General features: G+C 29.1%; 1 protein-coding gene across 2 annotated transcripts in view; it reads right to left on the bottom strand.

Annotated features, from left to right (window-relative positions):
• The window catches only part of LOC657013 (otoferlin), a 74945-nt gene extending 55742 nt beyond the window's left edge, over positions 1–19203 (bottom strand). For both annotated transcript variants that reach the window (XM_015978579.2, XM_008200880.3), the window contains exons 1-3: positions 19047–19203; positions 5938–5999; positions 1417–1605 (exon numbers count right to left, since the gene is read on the bottom strand). In XM_015978579.2, coding sequence (XP_015834065.2) covers positions 1417–1605; positions 5938–5999; positions 19047–19125 — 330 coding nt within the window. In that variant the 5' untranslated portion in view covers positions 19126–19203. The remainder of the gene's footprint in view (positions 1–1416; positions 1606–5937; positions 6000–19046) is intronic.
• Between the last annotated feature and the right edge of the window lie 5590 nt (positions 19204–24793).

Genomic DNA, 24793 nt, shown 5'->3' with positions numbered 1-24793 from the left:
AATAAATTCAAACTTTAAATTCTGATTAAAAAATCTATACAATAAGAGATTGAAAAGCTAAAAAACTTAAAAACTGGAATACAAAACTAAAAATCAATAAGGTTAAAATTCTGTAGATCTAAGTGACTGAAAGAGTGATATATTTAAAAAACTATGAAACTGTAAATTATGAACATTAACAACATTCGCTGGTACAACACGAAAAACTGAAAAATTAAGAAAATGAATAATATGAAATATGGGAAATTAAGAAACTAAAAAGGTAAAATACTGGTAATTAATTATTAATTAATAAGGTAATTAATCGTTGAACTTAAATATTGTTCTAAATTTGCTGGTGTAAAATTAGTTCGTTTCTCTGTAAGAATTCATCTCAGCCTAGAAAATGAACTGACAGAATTCCAAACACATATTAGTACTAAAATCAGACACCTTTTTGATTTTTTTAATAAAAACACACTAGTTTAATCTATTACATAAAAATTAAAAATTATAGAAAAGTAGGAGTTTCATACAACTAAATAAAATCTACACTGTCGCTTTGGAAAAATTAATAATTACAATTGTAATAATTAAAATAAATAGATTTTTATAATCAAAATTGACAATTAATTTTCAAGGCTGATATACAAAAATATTTTAAAATTAAAGAAATATTTAATAATAATTAGAGTGAGCGTATTTTCAAAACTTAAAAGTTTAAGGACTGACAAATAAACTTTAATGCTGAGAAACTATAAACTCAAAAAAAATTAAAAAAGATTGAGATTCAAACAATTCTGAAGAACTAAGCGACTGAAAAACTGAGAATCTGAAAAAACTATAGAACTGGAAAAGAAAGACACTAATAAATTCAAACTTTAGATTCTGAATAAAAAAATCTATACAATAAGAGATTGAAAAGCTAAAAAACTTAAAAACTGGAATACTAAACTAAAAATCAATAATGTTAAAGTTCTGTAGATCTAAGTGACTAAAAGGGTGATAATTAAAAAACTATGAAACTGTAAATTAACAACATTAATAATGTTGTAATAATACGCTGGTACAACACGAAAAACTGAAAAATTGAGAAAATGAAAAATATGAAATATAAGGAAATTAAGAAACTAAAAAGGTGAAATACTGGAAGCCGCGAAACAAAAATCTTTAGAAGTACAATAAAATAACTACAAAATTAAAAAATTTGATGCAAAGATTTTAAACTAAATACTTATAAAAGAATAAGAAGACGAAGGTTAAACACAACTGTAGGATGTTAAAAATTCATTTGGGAATTTAGAAAAAATGGAAAGGGTGTCAATATTACTATTTTTAATAAAACAAATTTTAAGAAAAGCCGCTAAAAATTGCGTGTTAGAGATAACTGATGACCTTGACTTCTGCAGCAATTGGAAACAGAAGTTAAGTACTTACAAGTATTGGTTTACTGTTCGGATCAACTAAACTATCGGCTACTGAAACTCTCCCATCCCTCACAGCCCTTTGTAGCACTAAAGTATAAGATCCAAGCAATTTGTCGGAGAAAAGACGATTTCGCGAATAGAGTTCGACCAATAGCAATTCATTTTCCTCAATCGGACGAGCCACCGGCCAGTCGAAAATCTGAAACGAAAACAAAACACTTTTAAAAAAATAGCTTGCGTGCTTGAAAGCTCTACTTCTATTGATAATTTCATTCTTTTTGCGATTTTTTTATCGCAGCGAGTGACACAAATTGTATGCATTTTTTATTGTGGCAATATTTCCCCCTGTGATAAGGAAAAGATGGATCGTTTGTAGAGTCTTTTATTTAGTTTGTATCGATTCAGATAACGGTGAATTACTGCGACCCTTACAAATAGAACGTGATTAACCCTTTCTGCAAAGGAAAGTAAATTTAATAACAGAACCCATTACATTCAAGTCGTGACGCTGCTTTTTACACGTGTGACACCTCCATGATCGAAATTATGGTAATTTGATTTCGACATTTTGCCCTGATCTTCGGAATTTTAAAGAGGAATTTTGTTGGCAGAAAGCTTAAGCTCAAATCTAATTAGAAAGTTTAGTGGTAGAAACTAGTTCAGCAACAAAGACCATTGAGTTAAATGATGAACATATGGTATAACTACATTAATCGTTTTAATTAATTCCACTCAGCGTAAATATTATTCTTGTCTTTCGCTCCCAAATAATGTAAAGGGAAAAATAACATTAACATTATTAGAAACATGAGATGTTTAGATTATTCCTGCTTTTCAAAAAACCTCTCAAGGCATTCATATAACTGGCTAGAAAATAACTATACTTTTAGTCTCTAAATAATTTACTGTTTTTCTGAAAATTTTTATAAAAAAAAAATTATGGATTCTAATACTAATAACGCTGTAAATTTTTATCACAATAAGATAGTATTTCATTGTTTCTGTCCTACTGCTTGTCTCCTTTTACTAGCATTGTGCATTAAAAGTAGAAAAAAGGCCCCAGACGAAACGAGAGACGATTTTCGGGACCCAAAAAAATAGTATGGCAGAGTAAAAATGAGGGCGCTTTGAGCGTTATACCGTCTCACTGCCAACTCGTTTTAAATTAATTTAAATTCAATCAATTCACTAATTACTTGGAAATAAATATAGAAATATTGAGCTTTAAACTCTCAATAACCTGAGAAAAACTAACGACCAAGATTTTCATAAGAAACGTGAGAAAAAAATTATTTAAAATTTGATATTTGCCTTTTGTCTCGTATTTTTTAAAACGCTGCGAATACGGTTAAAAATACAAGAAAAATGTTAGGAGAAGTTTGTAGAAAATTATATTTTCTTCAAGAAAGAAAATCCGCGAGACCGTATTTCTTTTATCAACGGCTTAGGCCCTAAAGTCGTTCAAATACAACTTTGTTTCTTACACTTTTTAATTTCTTTAACCGTATTCCCAGCGTTTTGATCAATATACGACGGTGCGAAAAGAATTATCGCTTAGAATTATCAATTTGCACCAGCTTATATTTTTGCGAACGCTGCAAATACGGTTGAAGATATAAAAAAAGTGTAAGAAAGAAAGTTGTAGAGAATTAAATTTTCTACAAAAAAGTCCGCGACACCACATTTTTATCTTCAACGGTTTAGGTATAAATTGACTTTCCATACTTGACCAACGGCAAAATGAAGCAAATCCGTCGTTTGAGCATCTTTGAACGACTCTAGGGCCTAAATGGTTGAAGATAGAGATATGGTCTCGCAGACTTTTTTGTAGTAAATTTAATTCTCTACAATTTTCTTTGAAACAATTTTCTTGTATCTGTGACCGTATTTGCAGCGTTTTGAAAAATATGGGTCATAGTGCAAATTGGTAAAGTTCAATTGTGTAAAAATATAGTTTACGATAAAAATTTTGCATCATGTTTGTGAATTTAATGCTTTATCTGTCTATATTTTTTTGTTTGCCTTGTGCTAACCGTTATACATATATAAACATTTTTTTTTATTTCATTGACGGTAATGGAACAACTGCGCTCTCTAGCGAAAATAGGAACGTTTTATTTGTACGTCCTTTCATATCCTAACGTTTAGTTAACCGTAGTCGCATCAAATCGAAACGTTTTATAGCTAGTCATTTATTTACGTTAAACATATTTGCAATTTCCGATTGAAAACTTAAAAATTAATGTTTGCAAACGGGTATATTTGTCAAGATCGGAATATGCAATCACGAATTACTCCCCTAAAGCAGTGCATATGAAAAATTGATTTCTCGTTACATTTTCTTTTGTAATCAAGCTTCAATGCATAGATTTTCCATTACAGAAATTCACGAATTCACTGCAATTTTTCTTGTATTTTTCACGTTTAAAAAGAAAACAATTCCACGTTAATTACATTCGCTGCCTGCAATTAATTAATTAACAAACAGTTAATTAGAATGCCGAAGAAAAACTCCCAGTTTTGCATTTAGGATTTAATTGCCTCTTAACTGTTTGTTTTTGACGATTCTGTGACAAAGAAGCAAAACTACATTACAGCCAATTTGCTTGTGATAGTGATCCGAGAGGCACTTGCACTGAAAATTAATTCGATGAATTATTCATCTTTTTCCTCTCCTACAGTTAGTTATGTTAGATCAATACGAATTTGAATTTCCTGTTTCCAGCATTAAATAAATTTTGTTATGGCTTTTGATTTTCGTGAATTTAACCAAAGGAAAAGCTGTTAATTAGCAAAGTTATGTTGGAAAACATCTAATCTTGTCGATTGTGCTGAAAGTATGTAAGTTAACATCGAATCCCAAAATTAATTATTTGCATAAATTAGTCTTTCTAATTAGTTCAGCCTTGTATGTAATACCTGTAGTAACTTGGGAAGTTAAACTTTGTAATTCGTAATCCCCAAGCCATATTTTACAACGGCAAATATACCAAACACTTCTTTGCATAAAGCTTATTTAGTCGAAGTAATAAAAAAAAATCTTAACATTGTCTTGTAAACATTTATTAAATTTCTAATAGAAACAGTATTTCTGGACACCTCCTTATTCTCCACCATATACAGGCTGGCCCAGGGGTGTGTAATCGGCCTATAACTTTTTTGCTGTTTGAAATATTGCCATGACGTTTTTTTATTATCGATTCAGATCGATTCAGAATCCACAAACTAAAAATATTTTTATTATGCATAGGGTGTTGTATACAGGGTGGTGAACCAAAGTTATATTTTTTAAATAGAACACCCTATATATTTTTGCATAATTGGATTCTACGCAAAAAAATAATGTAACTTTATATAAACTATTATGGGTCTATCTCTTTTCGTTTCGGAATTATTCAACTTTTCGTTTCGGAATTATTCAACTTTTCGTTATAAAAAAGACCAATTTTTGAAAAATCACTGCAAAGTCGCTTATGAATATTTTCCGATAAATTTGCAACAGAACAATTCAGAATACCTTGTAGTTTTAGTAAATCGGCAACTCTTAGTTAAAGCACGCAGATAATATACAGGGTGTGCCAAAACGCAAAAAGTTAAATAACTCATTTTTTTCAAATGGAACAGTCTGTATTTTATTTAATGTATATTGCATAGGGTTTACATAGCAAATTTAAAATATTTTTCGAAATTGTTCAAAAAAATATATTTTATTACAAGAAAATTTGTTAGCCTAGAATCTGATAGTCAAATAGTAATTAATTTTTTGACGTGTACTAATGTGACTAATTACACAAATAATCTAATTATTACCTGATACAAAAATAAATTTCACTTATCAAGAATTATTAATAAAATTAAAAAAAATATATTTTTTATTTTTTTGAACACTTTAAGAAATATTGTAAATTTGCTATAAAAGCCGCATATCAATAGAAAGCTTATGAAAAATGCAATCGACACATGTAAAGAAATACATGGTGTTCCATTAAAAAAAAAATGAGTTATTTAACTTTTTGCGTTTTGGCACACCCTGTACATTATTTCCGTGTTTCAAGTAAAAGTAGACTATTTCCTAAAACTACAAGGAATTCTGAATTTTTCTGTTGCAAATTTGCCCAAAAATATTCATATGCGACTTTGCAGCGATTTTTCAAAAATTGTTTTTTTTGATAACGAAAAGTTGAATAATTCCGAAACGAAAAGAGATAGACCCATAAAAGTTTATATAAAGTTACATTATTTTTTTGCGTAGAATCTAATCATGCAAAAATGTATAGGGTGTTCCATTTAAAAAAATGTAACTTTGGTTTACCCTGTGTACAATAAAAAAACATTTTTGGTTTGTGGACTTTAAGTCGCTCTATCGGATAATGAAAACAGAATCGCAATATTTTAAATAATAAAAAAGTTATCCCTGTACAGGATGTCCCAACGATCCGAAAAAGTTCCATAACTTGTTTATTAAAATGATTAATTTTCTAGTGGACTTTTTCACATCGCTGAGACACCATGTATAGAAATAAATTCTTACCTGATCGACTATGATAATGTCTCCACCACTGTCATCCAAAATTTTCGTCAAGTGTGAAACTCCTATAACAAAACCAAATTGAATTAATGTCACAACTTCATCACTTGGAAATATTTTATTCAAAAGTTTGGCGGATTTAGTTAATCCTAGTTACGAGTAAAGGATTATTTCGTGTGCACGAATCAATAAGTACTTGGAAATGCACAATTTAATTAATTATAGAATAATAGAGCTTGTGGAGCCTAGATTAGGGCTAATTTACCGGAATTTCGTTGTGGTACACAGTACTCTTGTGTTGGATAATTTATTAAACGCACTTTCTTAATTAAAAAAATGATTTGGTTGTAGTTCGCCCTTTATAAACCTCGCCTAAGCCTCGTTTGCTGCGTAAACACAATCCAAGTAAACTGAGCTTCGCTCTGAGGGTTGTTTTGCATTATTTATGTTTGTGTGTTATTGTAAAGTAAATATTACGTCATATACCTCCCTCAGCAAACATTTATTTTTCAGCAACTTTGCCAACTTACAATTCGCTGACTTTTATCATGTTTTCGTTTCTTTACGACACCTAAATCAAAATAATCAACAAATAACATGTGCAAGGGCAAGCTTGGCGAAATGACGTTTTGATGAAAGTCTTGATAAGTGGGTAGTAAAACACAGAAGTAATATTTTAACGTCAACAACATGGTTTAGTTTTTGTGTTTTTCTAAGATTGGTTGGACGTTACCTTGTTTCCGGGTTAGTGGAGTTTAATAACAGGGCAGGGAGAATTTGGCAAGCAATGTTCTTTCGACCATAAATATGCAAGTTCGATGCTTGAGGCGAAATGGCTTGTTGTGGGCTAAAATGTAACAGCATAACGTGATTTTTGAAAAAAAATTTGTTGGACTAAAATACGACACTATATATTATGCAAAAAGTTTTAGAAGCATTTTAACTATTTAACTACATTAGTTATTTACGGTTTTCAATTTTAAAATAATCAAAAATACTGAGCTATATTATACATATTAGAATATATTGTGTAACAAAAATTGGTGGATGCGCCGGGATACTACGAATATTTGTTTTTATTATAAGTAAATCTGATATATTTTTACTGTATCTCAAACACTAATAATTTCTTGATTATCATTAATTCATTATTATTTTAACTGGCGTCATAAAAATTTGAGATTTAATAAACCAATTTGCTAATTGAGGCGTTTAATAATAATACGGATTATAGCAAGTGAGTGCTTTTAATAATTGAAATCATTAATCACCTATCAACAAATGAGCTTTTTCTTTGATTGCAAGCCCTTTTCCCTGAATTAAATGCAAGAAAAACGGTTGAAATTTGGGAATTGTTGTAAGTTGTAAGTGATTTGAAAATGGTAAAGTGTAATGTGTAAGACGTAACGTTTGCATTTTTTAAAATGTCGGAGGTATTTTTTGTAAATTTTGTTTAAAAACGGTTCGCCAGGAGCCAGAGTAATTGCACCTCAACGGACTGTGCAATTTAGGAACACTTGCTAACTCAAAAGAGGTATCTGATGAATGAAGCGTTTTTTAAGACGAAGAAGCTGCCTAAAGTAGGAACTAAATGATTAAACGTTAAAATAATAAAAAAATATACTAGAACTGATATTTACAAACAGCTAATGAAACATATTTTTAATCATATTATTTATTGTAGGCAATTGTAGTATTTGAAAGCAAACGCTGATTTCTGTGTGATTGGGAGTTTTCGAGATACAGTAAAAAATACTTTTAAGAGATTTACCTTGTAGAAAGGATTTACACCAGACAGAACTTTTAAAATAAGCTGAAATGCTAGAAAAGTTAATTAATTAATCTTTAGTAGTCTGAATAAAATTGGTGGATGCGCCGGGATATTATGAATAATAATTACTCTAATGAAAGCAACTTTAATATTTTTCGGATAGTTTAACACGTTATTGTAGAAATCGAAACGATCAAAATTATTTAACTTAAATGGGGAATTAAATAATAAATTCAATTGGGGGATGCGCCGGGTAATAAATAATAATTGCTCGGACTAACTAAGGCAACTTTAATATTTTTTGGATAGTTTAAGACATCATGTAGAGATCAAAACAATCAAAATAATTTAACCTAAATGGGAATTAAAAATAACTATTGTACGTGATTTATTTTTTGTCGATGTTACAACCAGAAAATAAAGATTGAGATACTCAAATGATTCAAACTTTCTTTAGATCACTTAAGTTTAAGTTGACAATACAGTATAACATGGAACCAGAGTAAATAAGATACTCTTTTTTCATTATGTGTGCAAATGAAAATTCTTAGTACTTGAAATATTTCCTTTCACAATCAATCACTTTTGTATCCAGATTTTTTAGAAATTTAGAGAGCCTTTTATGTCTTTTTTTTAATGAGGAGACAAGATGTGCGATATTATTGCAACTGAAAAGACCTAATATTAAAACTTTAGAAACGAAAAAAAAATTGATATACGCATATTTCAACAAAAGCAATGTTATAAAAACTGTTAATTATAATACTAAACAACAATTGAGAACTTTTGTATAAAACAAATAGACAGAAACAACACAATATTTTTGTTAAAACAATCTTGTTTTGTGTCAAAAATGGTGGATGCGCCGGAATATTTTTACTATCGTTTTTAGAGCTTGTTAAAACCTTACTTTTTAGATAATAATATTCTAAAGGGTGTTAACAGGAGTCACAAGATATTAATAGTCATTTGTAAAAAATAATTTTTCCAAAGATAAAATAATTTTCTAGATCAACTGCTGATTTTGCACAAATCATAAGTAGCTCCTATGGTCTTAATTAAGTTTTAATTTTTTTAGACCAAAATGATAATCAAGTTTCTTTTTCTGGGAGAAACAAATAAAGTTAACAATTAAAATTCGACAATTTTTGGACATAGATTAATGAAGTAATTAGCAAAATCATTTAAAATAGATAATTGTTAGGTAAAAAAAATATTTTTGATATTTTCATATATTTCTATCTCTGTAATTTTTACGTATATTTATTGTAGATATTCTTGTTTTCCTTCTTAAAAATCTCCATTCTACCAGAATCCTCTAGAAGTAAATGAATTTTTTGGGTCAATAAAAAATTGGCGGAAATATTGTAATTTAGTTCTGCTCTGCCAGTTTTTTAGTTTAGTTTAAAAATTCTACAATCATTGGAACTGAATTAATTAAATTCGTACTTAAACAATTATTATATTTGTAACAATTCCAAAAAAAGTCAATGGCCTGGGAGCAATTAAAGAATATAATTGTAAGAATGAAGCACAATACAAATAAAGACAGACAGAAATAATATGAACATGACACTTGGATAAAAAGCTTAAAACTGAAATCTTTATTTCCCTTTTATTAATTTTTTGCTTATGCTGTAATGACCTGTGTAGCTAATTAATTAACTTATTGTTGTTCAAAGTCTCAAATCGCCTAATTTTCATTAAATGTTTAACACTTTCAAAGATAAAAAAATTAAAGACTTTAATTTTTCCAAAAATTTTTGGCCAATCAAGATTATATAACTGGCAGATGTAAAAATGTATGAATTTATGATAAATCAGCATCGAGAAGTTACATTCTTTTTTATAAAATCTGAGTAAAATATTGGAGATATTAATGGTTAAAAATTACCTTGCAATGTCAAGGGAATATTAGGAAATCGACGTGAAAAATAGAAGCTATTCACATACAGACTAAAATAATGTTTCAAACTCATACAAAACAAAAACATAAATGCAAATACCAGGATTTTATTTTTAACGAACTTTTAAATTAAAAACCGGTATGTAAGTGCTATTTTTACTTTAAATCTGGTTTCAAGTCTGATTACCTTCATACAACTACATTAAAAAACTGTAAAATCGCAAAACCATTTTAAGCATCTGCCACAACAATAGAGCTAAAATTAAATTCAGCATACATTTCCGCGACCCTCTTAATTAAGCTCGGCTTTATAACGTTTTTTCAGCACTCCGTTTTAACAGCAGTCCGGTTTCCTAATTGAATTATCTCGAAAAATCTGAATCAAAAAATCATCGAATCGTTTTGTTACAGAACACGATCTCCCATCAAGCTTAAGTGATGTGACATCACTTGCGAGTAACTGATGATACAGCTTTGTAACTTGAGAGAAACACTCAAATATTAACTAAGAAAAAACCACCACACAACTCATTCCACAAGCACAAAAAAGCAATTTCGGGTCACATAAATTTATTTCGTGGTTGAAATTAAGACTAGGGCTGTTTCTCGTTAAAGAAACGCATTATATTCACTACCAAAGCCACAAAGTGACGTTGCTGCACGCAGTTATAAATAATAAACAAGAACTTGCGCAATGGTTTTCTCACCACGCCTTTATGCAACATTTTGCATTTTTTCGTGTGACATGCAACACAATTTTTCGACACCATATTGCGAAGAATTCCATTCAACGGAATTTAATTGATGCTAATGTGATTGCCTAAAAGGTGAAGGTTAATCGATTGCATTGTACGTGAAATTGCGTACGTAATCCAATTTTGTACAAACAAAGTAATTATCAAGAAATGGAAAGAACCTTGAAACTGGATCCGATCGCATAAAAATTTCGGGTTTTATGACTCGTAAATTAGGTGAGGGGTAAAATGTCCAAATTTATTATTTAACTCGTAGTAAACAAAATTGGTGGATGCGCCGGGAAAACAGCTTCGATCTTGTTTCTCAAATTTTCGAATAAGACGCGATTAATGTGCACGGTCACGTTTTCATTAAATTTTTTGCTGTGTGTGATATGGTAAACTATTTCTTCGTTCTTGTAATGAAAAAAGGATTTCAGATTAAAGTATAAATAATATAACCAGCACAAGGTTGGATAGACATTTACCGACATTGGTCTAATGTTCACTTCACTTTTAGGTTATCGATTTTATAAATAAGCAAAATTCAGTTGTGGGTGAAATAAAATAGAAATAAAACCTGTTTAGTTTGGTTTATAAAATTATAATTTAGTTTCAATTTTATTTGAAATCCTTTACAGTGTGGGACAAAGTTTACTTAACATCACGTTTCGCTCTTATGCTCCTACCATTTGCATATTTTCAGCGTATTATTAAAATGATAAAAGCAATAACGTCTTCTTCATTAGAAGTAATCCTGCAATATTTGTTACAACTTTAAAATTCCCTCTGAGTCTCAGATTTAATCAAACTTTCAAGTGACTAGAAAATTATTAAAAAATACAGCGTGTCTCATCGTGCTTATTATCTCAGTTATCTATTTGTTATGAAATATTTTAGGAGGTGGTTTTAGGAGCAAAAAATGACGGCGAGTTAAAACATTTTCAATTAAGCCAAATTTGATTGGATCATTAAACCTCGAAAAAAATGACCACACAAAAATTAATCAAATCGCTCGGCTCATCCAAAAAAAAATTGTTTTTGTTGTTAAAACCTTGATCCAAATTTTGAAACACTTGAACATTTTTTATTGACTGTGAATTTTTTAATATATGTTTCAAGTATTAAGTGAGACACCCTGTAGAGTTGTGTTTGAATTCAAATAAAATTCTCGCATTTTTATTTCACTTCACACTCGTTAATTCAATATTTACAAAACAGTGACATTCGTTAATTAAATTAAATTGTGGTACAAACACAAACGCATCGTTAACAGCTACCTCTTCAAATGATTATTTGCTGCTAATCAACATGCGACAGAAATGTGACACGAAACAGTTTGTAAAACGTTCCATCCGATAATATTTAAAATTTATTTTCCCCATCAACGAACGAAACTGACTTAAAAACTTAAAACTGACTGATGAATAAAACATTCCCACAAGAATGCAATCGTAGAAGAAAATATTATTTTTAATTCCGTCTCAGCATTCCTGAAAATACCTACACTTCCTGAAATATTCTCTTATTACGCTCTCCTCCCAAGGTGAATAACTGGAATAAAAATTTTATTGTTTTGTCACCTAGACGGAAATTGAAGAAAATAACGGCAGTTTTATCAAGAATTCAAATAAAGTTCTTGGTGCAATGTGGAAATAACACTGCAAATCTCGAAAAAATCTCTCACTTTATTGCTCATGTTCAGTCGTGTGAAGTGTTTTCTCTCATAATTTAAAATTTCAATCGTTTTAACTCGTGCGTGAAGTTAGATTACGTAATATGCAAGTAAAGTGTAAACATGAACTAAGTAAATGTTTAAAATCACATTTTCTACTAACAATTATGTTGTTAATTCTTATCTAACAAAGAAAAAGATTACTGTACCTTCCTAACAGTAATTTTACTTCAGTTACAACAAACAAGTAAATTATGGTCTAAATAACTCAGGAATTAAAGTATGTCCTTGTTCTTCACTTCAAGCTTTTATTATGTAGATTTTAGAGCTTTAAAAGTAATATCTGGTTTACATCGTTGCGTAAAGTAGTTTTCTTTTGTCAGAAATATGTGATAACATCACTTTATTTTAATTAATAGCAGTTTTGTCCTTGGCTAGCTTTATTTTCTTGAAATTAAAAAGGTTTTTCCATAAGAAAAATTATTATAAATACATAAACTTAAACAAAAATTTTGACAAGATTGATTTGATTTTATCCTGAATATTTATTAGAAATTCAAAAATTAATTAGAGAACTTAATATTTTTGCGTGAGCTTAGAATTTCCTAAACAATACAGCTAAAATATTGTACTATTGTAATATTTTTACGAAAAAACATATTTAGATCAAAAATATCCTGTAGCTTTAATAAGTAATAGCTCCATCATTAATTACTAAAAGCTTTACCATTTCGTGTGCAATTTAATTAAAATTTTAGGTACAACTAAATTAAATTTTCAAATAGAGTAATAGAGGAAGGTAAAAAACGCCACGTTTTTTGATTGAAATTTTTATAAAACTTATTTGGCACTAAAATTTCACCAATGGTTTAACTTTATTAAAACAATTTATTCAGTTAAAATACAACAATTACAATTTTTATAGAAAAAATAACAAAATATTTACATTTTAAAACAATACATGTGGCAATAAATTTACAAATTAAATATAACAAAAACAATATGTGTGAAATATTTACCTAAATTGCATTTTTAAACAGCTGAAAATTTATCAACGAACCAAGTTTTTTTGAGAAAATAATAAAAAAGTGAAGTTTCAGGGTGTCTATCGTAATTTAAATTTTATTTATTTATTATCTTAATAACAAATTCGAAGTAACATTTTCATTTTTGAGAACTATGTATTCTGCTTAATAATTAGATTTTTTTGATAAATTTATTGATCATTATTTGCTAAATTTTTGAAATAAAGTTTTACATAATTACCACGAGTGTCTGAAAAAAAAATCTGTTAAGTCCTCATATCTTTGAAATCCATTGAGACATTGATCAGTTTCTGAGACAAGGTGACACCTCCGAATAACGGACACCTCTTCACAGCGGACATTTCTGTAGGAACGTAACAAAACCAAAACACAAATTTTTGATCCTCTCAGGTCTAGAATGGATATATGAAGCTATTTTTTAACCTTTTTAAACAATTAGGAATTTATCATTGTAAGAAATTTTTCTTCCTGTTGTTTGCATTATTTTGTTCAAGTTCTTATATCTCCGGAACTTAATGAGATATCGTGATCACTTCCGGTTTACCAAGAGACAAGGGACTGAAAATTATTACTGACAAATTAGAAACAATTATTATCAAAACTAAAAGTTTGACGAATTTTTAAAAATCAACTTGTAAAAATATCAACAACTCAAAATTTACTTTGAGTTCTTCAAACAAGTTACATAGGACTCGTAAAATCATTTTATCCTTTTTGAAACCAAACAATTCACAGAAAATCATAGAAACAAAATTTCATGTCTTGGAACATAATGTACAATTTCCACAAAGGAAATTATGGTCGGTTGCTCAAAGACAATTTTGCACTTGAGATAATTTCAAAATTATTTACAACTCTACGTGAAACCGAAATTAAACCACAAAACCATTAATAACCATGTTATGCTATTTTTAACCCCAACACACACAAGAATATAATTAAACATTTCACCTAATTACGTCTCCGAACTGGAGAAGACAATGAATAATTGCTCCTAGAGACACAATTTGAGAAAAATGTCAAGTTTAATTAGCACGTCAGCAACAAGAGTAATTCACATGTGTCTGACCTAATTGAATGTTTTTCCCTCCCAAGCAATAATCATGAAAGTTTCAAACCCAGCTTGTGATTCCCCCACGCTAGTAAAACTACAGGCAAAGAGACTTCATAAAGCATAACTCCCGCTCGTAATATTTTATACTGCTCTTCGCCTAGAACTTGTCGATGAAACCAAGTCAACACTCTCGAGCTCAGATTTCATATTTAATGATGCAAGCCGTCAAAACAGAGAGAAACTAATTTGGTCGTATATCCCTTGAAACAGCGAGCAATCTCATTTTTTTAAATATTAATCTCAAAATTAGCAAAACTAACTCAATTACAGCACCATATTGTTGCTGGAAAATTAATTCAGCAGACAACACACAAAACCCTTCACGTTATTATAACTAAGAATTTCTGCTTTGATCAGCGAGCGTTAGTATTGCTTTATAAGAGTAAAAGTCAAAAGCGAAAGCGTAAATTAATTCATTATAGTTTAATTTGCCTCACTATAACAAAAACAAAGATTATCATATCAAACAGTTTTTCAGATAAGTAGATTACAGCAATTTCGTAGCTTGTATAAGGTCATTATCGTTTTCTCGGTCGTTTTATCACTTGAGATGAGAATTTAATAAAACTTTACGTTTATTATACAAAAATTTGTATAATCCTTTCAGAAATAGTAAACGTAAACTACTCTAAGTTTAAACTACCCAAAACTTTCTTTGATAAACGAATAAAAGAAACGTTTTAAATTTAAAAGAAATGTAATTTTGCCTCAATTCTGTTAACAATTTACTTAAAAACTAACGAAAAAACAAATTTCACACTTGTACGAAACTTCTGTACAAACTTTTAGCTAGGAAAGTTTGAGGTCTAAATATTTTATACTTTTAACGTGTTTTCTTTTACACCTATAAATTTTGAAATTATTATTGGAAATGCCTTTTTTATCTCTTTCTTTTTTTTGAAAAAAATGCGTTTTTTACACGCATTTATGCATTTTTTTTTAATAAATAAAGTTCCTCCCAAGACCTAAATAGAAAGAAAACTACGAGTAACACTAATTCGTATTTTTTTATTAAGAATTAATTAATTAATATTATTCGAGTCTTTTCTCATTCAAACGTAAGCCGCAATTAATTAATAGAAGGAAAACTCTATCACAATTTTCTCTAATGAAAATAATTTTAAGTTTTCATTATGAGTAAAAATGGTGGATGCGCCGGGATAATTATATTAAAGAAATATTTATTTATTGTGATCGATTTGAATCGTTTTCTAGTTCATTTTATTTAATAAAACTTTACGTTTAATACAAAAATTTGTATAATCCTTTCAGAAATAATAATCATAAACTATTCTAAGTTTTAAAAACATAGAAGAGACGTGTTAAATTAAAAAAAAATTAATTTCGCCTTTATTCCCTCCACTAATCACGAGAAAGAAAAGTTAAAACTGGTAATAATTTACTTAAAAACTAACGAAAAAACAAATGTCACACTTGCCAAACTTCTGTATAAAATTCTGGCTAGGAAAGTTTGAGGTCTAAGTATTTTATACATTCATTTTATTTCTTTACATTTCTAAACTTTGGAAATTATTATTGGAAATGTCTTTGTGTGAATTTTAAACACCAAAGTTTTAAAACACAAAAAGCTAAACAAAATAAAAAATAAAAATCACTTTACTAGTAATTTCTTAAAAAACATTAGTCACAATTAGAATTTTTAGCAATTTGTCGAATTTCTTCTTTCTGATAAAATTTTGTAAGGTATTTAGAAATTAAGGTTATTTTCCAAAAATGATGGATGCGCCGGGTATATAAAAAATTGTATTTACGAAAAAAATAGAATTGAAAAGTTTTTCGATTTTTTCTTATAAGGTACACGATTTTATCTATTTACTTTTTTTAATGTACAAAGTGTTTCCTTAACATAATTTTATGTACTCCTTTTTAATAAATAAGGTTCATTCCAAGACGTATCTATTGCGAAAAAATAGAAGAAAAACTACGAGTAACACTAATTCGTATTTTTTTTATTAAGAACTAAGTAATTAATATTAATCGAGTCTTTTTTTCATTCAAAAATAAGCCGCAATAAATTAATAGAAGAAGAACTCTACCACAATTTTCTCTAATGTAAATAATTTTAGATTTTCATTGTGAGTGAAAATGGTGGATGCGCCGGGATAATTGTATTAAACAAATATTTATTTCTGTCACCGATTTAAATCGCTGTCTAGTTCGTTTTATTATTTGAGATAAGGATTTAATAAAACTTTACGTTTAATACAAAAAATTGTATAATCCTTCCAGATATAAGAAACATAACCTATTTCTAAGTTTTATAAACACATGGGAAAGACGTGTTGAATTTATAAGAAATATAATGTTGCCTTAATTTTTTCCAGTAATCACGAGAAAAAAGTTAAAACTGTCAATAATTTACTCAAAAAAACAAATTTCACACTTGTACGAAACTTCTGTACAAAATTCTGGCGAGGAAAGTTTGAGGTCTAATGATTTTATACATTCATCATCTTGTTTCTTTTACATTTCTAAGCTTTGAAAATTATTATTGGAAATGTCTTTGTGTTAATTTTAAAAACCAAAGTTTTAAAACACAAACAGCTAAACAAGCTAAAAAATAAAAAGTCACTTTACTGGTAATTTCTTAGAAAACGTCGGCAAAAACTTGAATTTTTAGCGATTTGTCGAATTTTTTCTTTTTGAAAAAGTTTAACAAGATATTTAGAAATTAAGGTTAGTGTTCCAGAAATGATGGATGCGCCGGGTGTAAAATTCTATTTCCGAAAAAAAACAGAGTTTTTCGATTTTTTCAAATAAGATACACGATTTTATCTATTTCCTTAATAAATAAAGTTCATTTTAAGACATATTTTCAGAGAAAATAGAAAGAAAACTACGAGTAACATTTATTCTATGTTTTTTTTTTATTAAAAACTAATTAATTAATCCTAATTGATTCTTTTCTAATTCAGAAATAAGCCGCAATAAATTAATAGAAGAAAAACTCTACTACAATTTTCTCTAATCTAAATAATGTTAAATTTTTTGGGCGCAAAAATCGTGGATGCGCCGGGATAATTTTATTAAACAAATATTTATTTGTTTAATATAATTAAAAATACAAATTAGAAATTTTTAAATAAATTAAGTTAATATGCTTTAAGAATTATTATTGCTTTATATGTTTTTGTTTTAAGCTAAAACACCATCAAACGTAATAATACATTACGTTATCATTATCTCCTTGAAAATCTTGTCACAATGATTTGGAAGTTTAGGTTTTTGGTTAAAAAAATACGGAAACATTTTTCCGTTTTTTCTTTGAATCTTTGTTTTTGTTTCAATGTCTTTCTTTGACACGATTTTATATTATAATTTTTTTAATAGTAAACAAAGTCCATTCAAGTACTCTTCAGTTATGAAAAAAGTTTAAAAATATTACATTTAAGATTACTAATCAATTCAGGGAATACACTTCAAACTATATAAAAGTATTGGATAAAAATGGTGGATGCGCCGGGATACATTAAAAATTAATATCTACATATTTAAAATAACAGTTTCTTGAGTGTGAACTTTAATAGACGTTGACAAACATTCTCACAAATTCCTTCTGACAACAAACGGGGAGGAAACAAACATCATTTCCCGATCAAAAGAATTTAATTTTTGCGTAAAATGTCCGTTTAAAACAACAATATTTATTGTGATCACCGTGAAGAAATAAAATTTCGTTATTTATTTCACCTGACATTCCTGCTTCAAAGCTCAGAGATTTTTTATCCCGAGATCATTTCCGTGAAAGCATTTCGAAGTTTATTATTTACGTAAGTGGTAAACAAAATTCATGAAACGGAATTAAGTCCCCAAAGACCAAACAAACACAACATCACATCTGACTCTTTGGGGACAAAAACCTTGCACAAAATTGATCCTAATTTATTTAAAATACAACAAACCGACAAACTTTTCCACAAAAATAGCCATCAAAAAGTCCACTCGCGCCCGTTAATCCAATCAATTAACAAAACATTGGCGTAAATAAAACTTCGACAAAACCGCCACAAACATTGGATATTCCATTTCAATTCAAATGACGCTCGGGAAAGGCCCAAACGACGCAACAAAATGTTTATGTGACCATTTGGACGCCACTTTTGAATTGCAAAATAGCTATTTTCACTCAAAAATTTCATCGATCGATAACGAGACAAAAGTTGGGCTCTATTGACATGAAAAAACTTATGAAACGTTGGGGGAATATTAACTTTGTTCAACTTACAATCGGTGTTTTCTTTTCATTTATTTGCAAAAAATAAATACGAACATTTGACGTAATTACGGTCGCTTATCTTAATATCTAATAAACCACCACCAATTTTGTCCAGCATGCAAGTTTTATTAAATACACGCCTGGAAATAATAACAGTTTTGACGTAATGATAAGTACATTGTTAAATATTTATTCATTAATTATGTTTTGTTGGAAACGGCTGTAAAATACGATTATCAGCGATTTTAATGCTTCGAGTTCATCAAAATTTTAAGAAAACTCTTGTTATTGTAAAATCAATTTTTAACACTTGCAACAAGACCAGGATCGATTTTTGCGCAATTCCTCGAAACTGATTCTCCCAGAGATAAGTTAAGCGTTTTCGAATTAAAAATAGGCAACAAGTCGAGCTTTGTGAAACTTTCCGTTGCAACAATTTATTTCCGTGACAATCATTTTTTATTGCATTATCTTGACACGTTTCTGAAAATAGCGGAGTTTTTTCGAAAACAAAGTTCGAATCGATGCTGTTTGACCTACTTTTGACAAGAGCATGTTTATAAATTTGAAAAGTGTGTTTAAAAATTTCAAGTTAAGTTTTTTTGTTAAAAAAACCAGACTTTGCTCACCTCTGAATTCGACTTTGGCCAACTTTTCGCCCTTGCACTTGGCTATTTTGAACTGTTTTAGTTTGACGGATAGCGACATTACGCGCGCTTTTCCCCGACACACGACCTGTCCCTTTTCAGGACACAACAGGACTTGTTGCAGTCCTGCTACTGCTTGCTGGAAGGCCTGGTAAGGATAATGTCGCGCAGGACCTTTTCATGTTCCTGCGTATTATTAATATACGAGTCCGGCCGTAGGGGAAAAAGCGAATTTTCATGTGGAAAATTAATGTTTACCTGCGCTACTGTTTACATGCGGATTCGAACCTAATCAGGAACTTCCGACGTTCTAATTACATTAGAAAGCTATCCTGCGGTGTTGTCTCAATCTATTTGCTAAGAGAAGAACAATTTCTTGATTCATACTACAAAGATTACTTACTGGTGTAAGTTTTTTAATAAATAAATTTCAAATAAAGACATATTTTAAGAGAAAATAGAAAGAAAACTACGAGTAACATTAATTCTATATTTTTTTATTAAGAACTAATTGATTAATACTAATTGAGTCTTTTCTAATTCAGAAATAAGCCGCAATAAATTTATAGAAGGAAAACTCTACTACGATTTTCTCTAATCTAAATAATGTTAAATTTTACTTGGGTGCAAAAATGGTGGATGCGCCGGGATAATTATATTAAACAAATATTTATTACATTAGAAAGCGATCCTGCGGTGTTGCCTCAATCCATTTGCTAACAGAAAAACAATTTCTTGATTTATACTATAAAGATTAATTTGAAAACGGATATTTTGGTTGCACTTACTGGTGTAAGTTTTTCTAGTAATGATAAGTTTCTTTCAAAATACACGATTCAGTTTATACAGGGTGTTCCGTCTAAACCCCACATTAGAATTATTGAAAGTTTTACTAAAGATATTTGTTTGAAAGTTGAATTCTGCTCAATGAAAATATTTTCAAGATGGTGGCACTTCCGGTCATACCGGAAGTCGCTATCAAGTTTCTTATTTTAAATGGAAAGCTATGTTTTTCACTACGTTTTTGGATTAGTTGAGTTATTCTAAGGCCGTTTTTATCAGCTTTCCCGATACCCAAATTTAACCGTTTTCGAGTTATTTTTTTTATTTTTGAAGATTTTTGGGTTTGCATCTGTCACTTAAAAAATCAGTAACTCTCTTAGCTTTAGAGATTTCGAAATCATATTTGGAGAATTAAAACTAAAACTATTTCTATTCTTCAGTGTGTTCAAAACTGGAAAAATGTAATGTTGCCTTAATTCTCTCCAGTAATAACGAGAAGAAAACTTGAAACTTTACTTAAAAACTAACGAAAAAACAAATTTCACACTTATGCGAAACTTCTGTACAAAATTCTGGCTAGGAAAGTTTGGGGTCTAATTATTTGATACATTCATCATATTTCTTTTACATTTCTAAGCTTTGAAAATTATTATTGGAAATGTCTTTGTGTCAATTTTGAACACCAAAGTTTTAAAACACAAACAGATAAGCAAACTAAAGAATAAAAAGTCACTTCAGTGGTAATTTCTTAAAAAACATTGGCAACAATTTGAATGACGTATTGAATTTAAAAGAAAAACTTGAAACTGTTAATAATTTACTTAAAAACTAACGAAAAAATAAATTTCACACTTATGCGAAACTTCTGTTCAAAATTCTGGCTAGGAAAGTTTAAGGTCTAATTATTTTATACATTCATTTTATTTCTTTTACATTTCTAATCTTTATTTAAAATTAATTAATTAAAATTATTATTGGAAATGTCTTTGTGTGAATTTTGAACACCAAAGTTTTAAAACAAAAACAGCCAAACAAACTAAAAAATAAAGTCACTTTACTGGTAATTTCTTAAAACATTGGCAACAATTTGAATTTTTAGCGATTTGTCGAATTTTTTCTTTATGAGAAAGTTTAGCAAAATATTTAGAAATTAAGGTTAGTCTTCCAAAAATGGTGGATGCGCCGGGCATAAAATTGTATTTCTGAAAAAAACAGAATTGAAAAGTTTTTCGGTCTATTCAAATAACGTACACGATTTTATGTATTTACTTTTTTTTAATAAATAAAGTTCAAATAAAGACATATTTTGAGAGAAAATAGAAAGAAAACTACGAGTAACATTAATTCAATATTTTTTTTATTAAGAACTGATTGATTAATACTAATTGTGTCTTTTCTAATTCAGAAATAAGCCGCAATAAATTAATAGAAGGAAAACTCTACCACGATTTTCTCTAATCTAGATAATGTTAAATTTTACTTGAGTGCAAAAATGGTGGATGCGCCGGGATAATTATATTAAACAAATATTTATTTGTTTTATTTGTCACTAGATAGAGACGAATTTTTTTCTGCATCGATTTATGGTAGAATTCCCTATACCTATCTGTGATAATTTTTCAAGTTATGTTGGTTTGTTTGACATTTTAGAAAATTTCTTAAAAACCACAGCTATTTTTGCATAGTTTGCCATAAAAACATTTCTGATTAAACAAACGACAAACTCTGTTCAAAATTGTGATGTTCGTCCTGTGAAAACAAAATAAATTCATTGAATTTTGGTTTAAAAAACTTTAATTTTTCACATTTTTTCTTTCGTTTCTCTGGCAAGCTACGAGAAATGGCCTATGGCTAATGAATTTCCAAATCCCAACAAAAAGTTTTTATAACTTGAAAACTATTAAACGTACGTTTAGGGAACGCAATACAAATCGATGCAAAATGAAATTTTCTACGATTTAATCAAATGAAACTTGTGGAATTTCATTTGAAAAAAATAGTTATGGGTGCTTAAAGTTCTGAAAACTTAACTTTAAACATTTGGGGTTTGTTATTCGTTTTAGAAATTTGAAAACACCAAAGGACAGATCTAGGCTTCCTCTTTCAAATAAGCTAAAAAATATTTCCCAATTTTTAAAAATGTCAGAGTTATCGATTTTTGAACTGGAAGGTGCAAATCCAAAAAAAATAATTAAAAACCCAAAATATTTCGTAAACGGCTAAATTTCGGTACAGGGAAAGCTTATGAACACTACCTTAAAATAACTCCAGTAAATATAGCTTTCCACTTAATAAGGAAGTTGATAGCGACTTCCGGTATAACCGGAAGTGTCACCATCTTGAGAATATTTTTATTGAGTAGGACCTAAGAGATTACGTTTGTGTACAAATTTTCAGATGTCCATCGTTATTAGAACTACTAATACTTCTAATGTGGGGTTTAAACGGAACATCCTGTATTTAATGTATTTTGTGACAAATGAGTTTTTTAATACTGTTGGTAAAACAAGACGTTTGAATTTTCAAACGTTGAATGGTTTCTGATACGAATCATCCACAGAAGTTAACTTCGGCGTTGCTTTTGTATGCAAGGATACAAAGCTTGAAAACAAATGTCTTGGAAGTTGAGTGAAAGCTTTTTGAAGTTAGTGCTGCAAGCAATGCAGCAACCATCCCATTGTCTCTTCGTTTCTTGTGCAGTTTGATTCAAGTCAGAAACGTCAACCGTTCATTTTAGAGATAATTCATTTATAGGTATTTAAAATTTGTGTTTGTAAAGACAAATTAATTTTTGACTTTTTTGTTTTTTTAAGGAAACGATATTAAAACAAACTAATGCAACTTTTAATTTTTCTTTCATAAATCATTATATCAGATTTAAAGTAATGGTGGAAACAAGATCTGGCAAAGAATCGAGAGTTGGATTTCATTTTTTGTGAAATAAAGCTCACTTTTTTTCGTAAATATCATCTGATATCCTGCTAGTATTCTGTTTCAAATAAAAATCGTCTAACAACTCGCGTTTTATTCAGTCGAGTTCACGAAGTTATAACAAAAAGTGGAAGAAAATATTTTGTCGAGCTAATTCGCCGACTTTTGAACTCAAATGTATTTGCGTTTTAGGTGAATTATTGCAATTATATAGTTTGTAATGTTGGTTTATTTAAAAACTTTGTGTTAAAATATCTGCAAAAGACGGTCAGTACCTGGGCCCCGGTGGCCCAGTGGTATAAGCGCCACTTTCGACGGGGGAGGTCGGGTGTTCGAACCCGGATCAGGGTGAAAATTTTTCTATGAAAAAAAGTGTAGAAAACGTAAGTGAAACACACGTAAACAAACATAAGAGATTGAGAGAACACACAGACGTATAAAAGTAAAGCGGAGCATAAAACTGACAGAATAAGAAAATAATGCGGCAAAAGGTAAAAGTACGTAAAGGCGCCAAATTGTAAACGTAAGAGCACATCCTAATAAAGCGAAAATAGTTTTTGTTTTGAGAGAAAAAGAGATGAACGTAAAGGTGAAACATAACTTCAAACTTTAGCGTTGACTCCTTAGATGACTTACTTCTTAAATTATAAAAAAAAATAAACGAAAATATTTAATTTTTCTCTAAAAATTTTTAGTTAACTGAGTTTGTTTAGTAAAGTCCCGAAAAACATTGTTAATAAAAATCATAGCCACTGCGAATCCGGTAGGATTTGCGCACGTCCACTATTTTTGACTAGAAAATACACAAATTTGGTGATTTTTGGATAAATTATGTCCATTTTCGGTCACAATTTCACAAAATCATTTTTGTGAAAGTCACAAAAAAGTAAAAACAATTTTAAAATTGTAGAATCAACTTATACGCCCTGTACCTTTGATGGAATCTGGTGGAAAAAAATGCTTTCTCGAGCTAATTCGCCGTCTTTTGAACTGGAAGTATTTACGTTTTAGGTGAACTTAATTAATTCCTAACTTTAAGAATTTTTTCAAGATTTTTTTCCTAATCTACAGATGTTTCTCAACAATGCACCACTGGATTAGTGCGCTGGTTTTTGTGCACCCTGTATAATAAATCTGGACTATTTTTGACATTATTTTATTAACCCATCTTCAGATTCTGTATAAATTCTTCTTCAGATGCTCTTTTCAATTACTTTCTTGATTCTACTCAACATTATTTTGTAAACACTTCTACATTATTTTCGTCTTTTCAAAATTTTCGAGTTATTCTTTAGCATTATTTCTGTATTCTTCTTTAGTTATGTTAAAATTCTTGTGTAAAGCCGTCTGTAGATTGTAAATCTGAATTCTTTATTTTAGAAATCCATGTTTAAATTCGTTTAAATTCTACTCTGCTTTTTCCAAAATTCTATGATAGTTTTTTACCATTGTTTCTGTTGAATAAAGGGTGCAATTTTAGTTGGTGGGGTTGAACTGAAAATCGAGTAATATTACACAATCCTTTATTGTTTCACAATTTGATAAAAACTATAAATATAAGTTTATAATAGTTATAAAAACATTTTCGTATATTAAAATTCAGTATTTAGCAAGTAGACTTGTATTTTAATCCTGACATGCGTTAGTATTAGTAAATAAATTGTACAAAATTGTCTTTTTACACAAATCGATAACAATTCACTTCCGTACCAACCTAAGTGGAATGTTTCGAGCCTGATATCTCAAATATTTGTCAACGAATTTGTATGAAATTTAAAATGCAGATATTTCAGAAGATAAAGATTAAAATCCAATTAATGCAAAAGCTCAAGTCTTAAAAACGTAATTTTTACATGCCTTTTTAAAATGTAAAGCCTTTTAAGACTTATATTAAAAAATTTATCGTCAGTGAAAAATGCTGTCAGAAAAAACTCGTTCGTGTTTCGCGAGAAAAATGAGAAACAAACTGTTTAATGTGGGTACAGATGCAAAAGCGTAGATCTCTATGAGACAAA

Source organism: Tribolium castaneum, chromosome 1 (assembly GCF_031307605.1).
Source record: "Tribolium castaneum strain GA2 chromosome 1, icTriCast1.1, whole genome shotgun sequence".
Taxonomy (NCBI): domain Eukaryota; kingdom Metazoa; phylum Arthropoda; class Insecta; order Coleoptera; family Tenebrionidae; genus Tribolium; species Tribolium castaneum.
The sequence above is the reverse complement of the archived record's forward strand: the minus strand, read 5'-3'. Positions and strand labels throughout refer to the sequence as shown.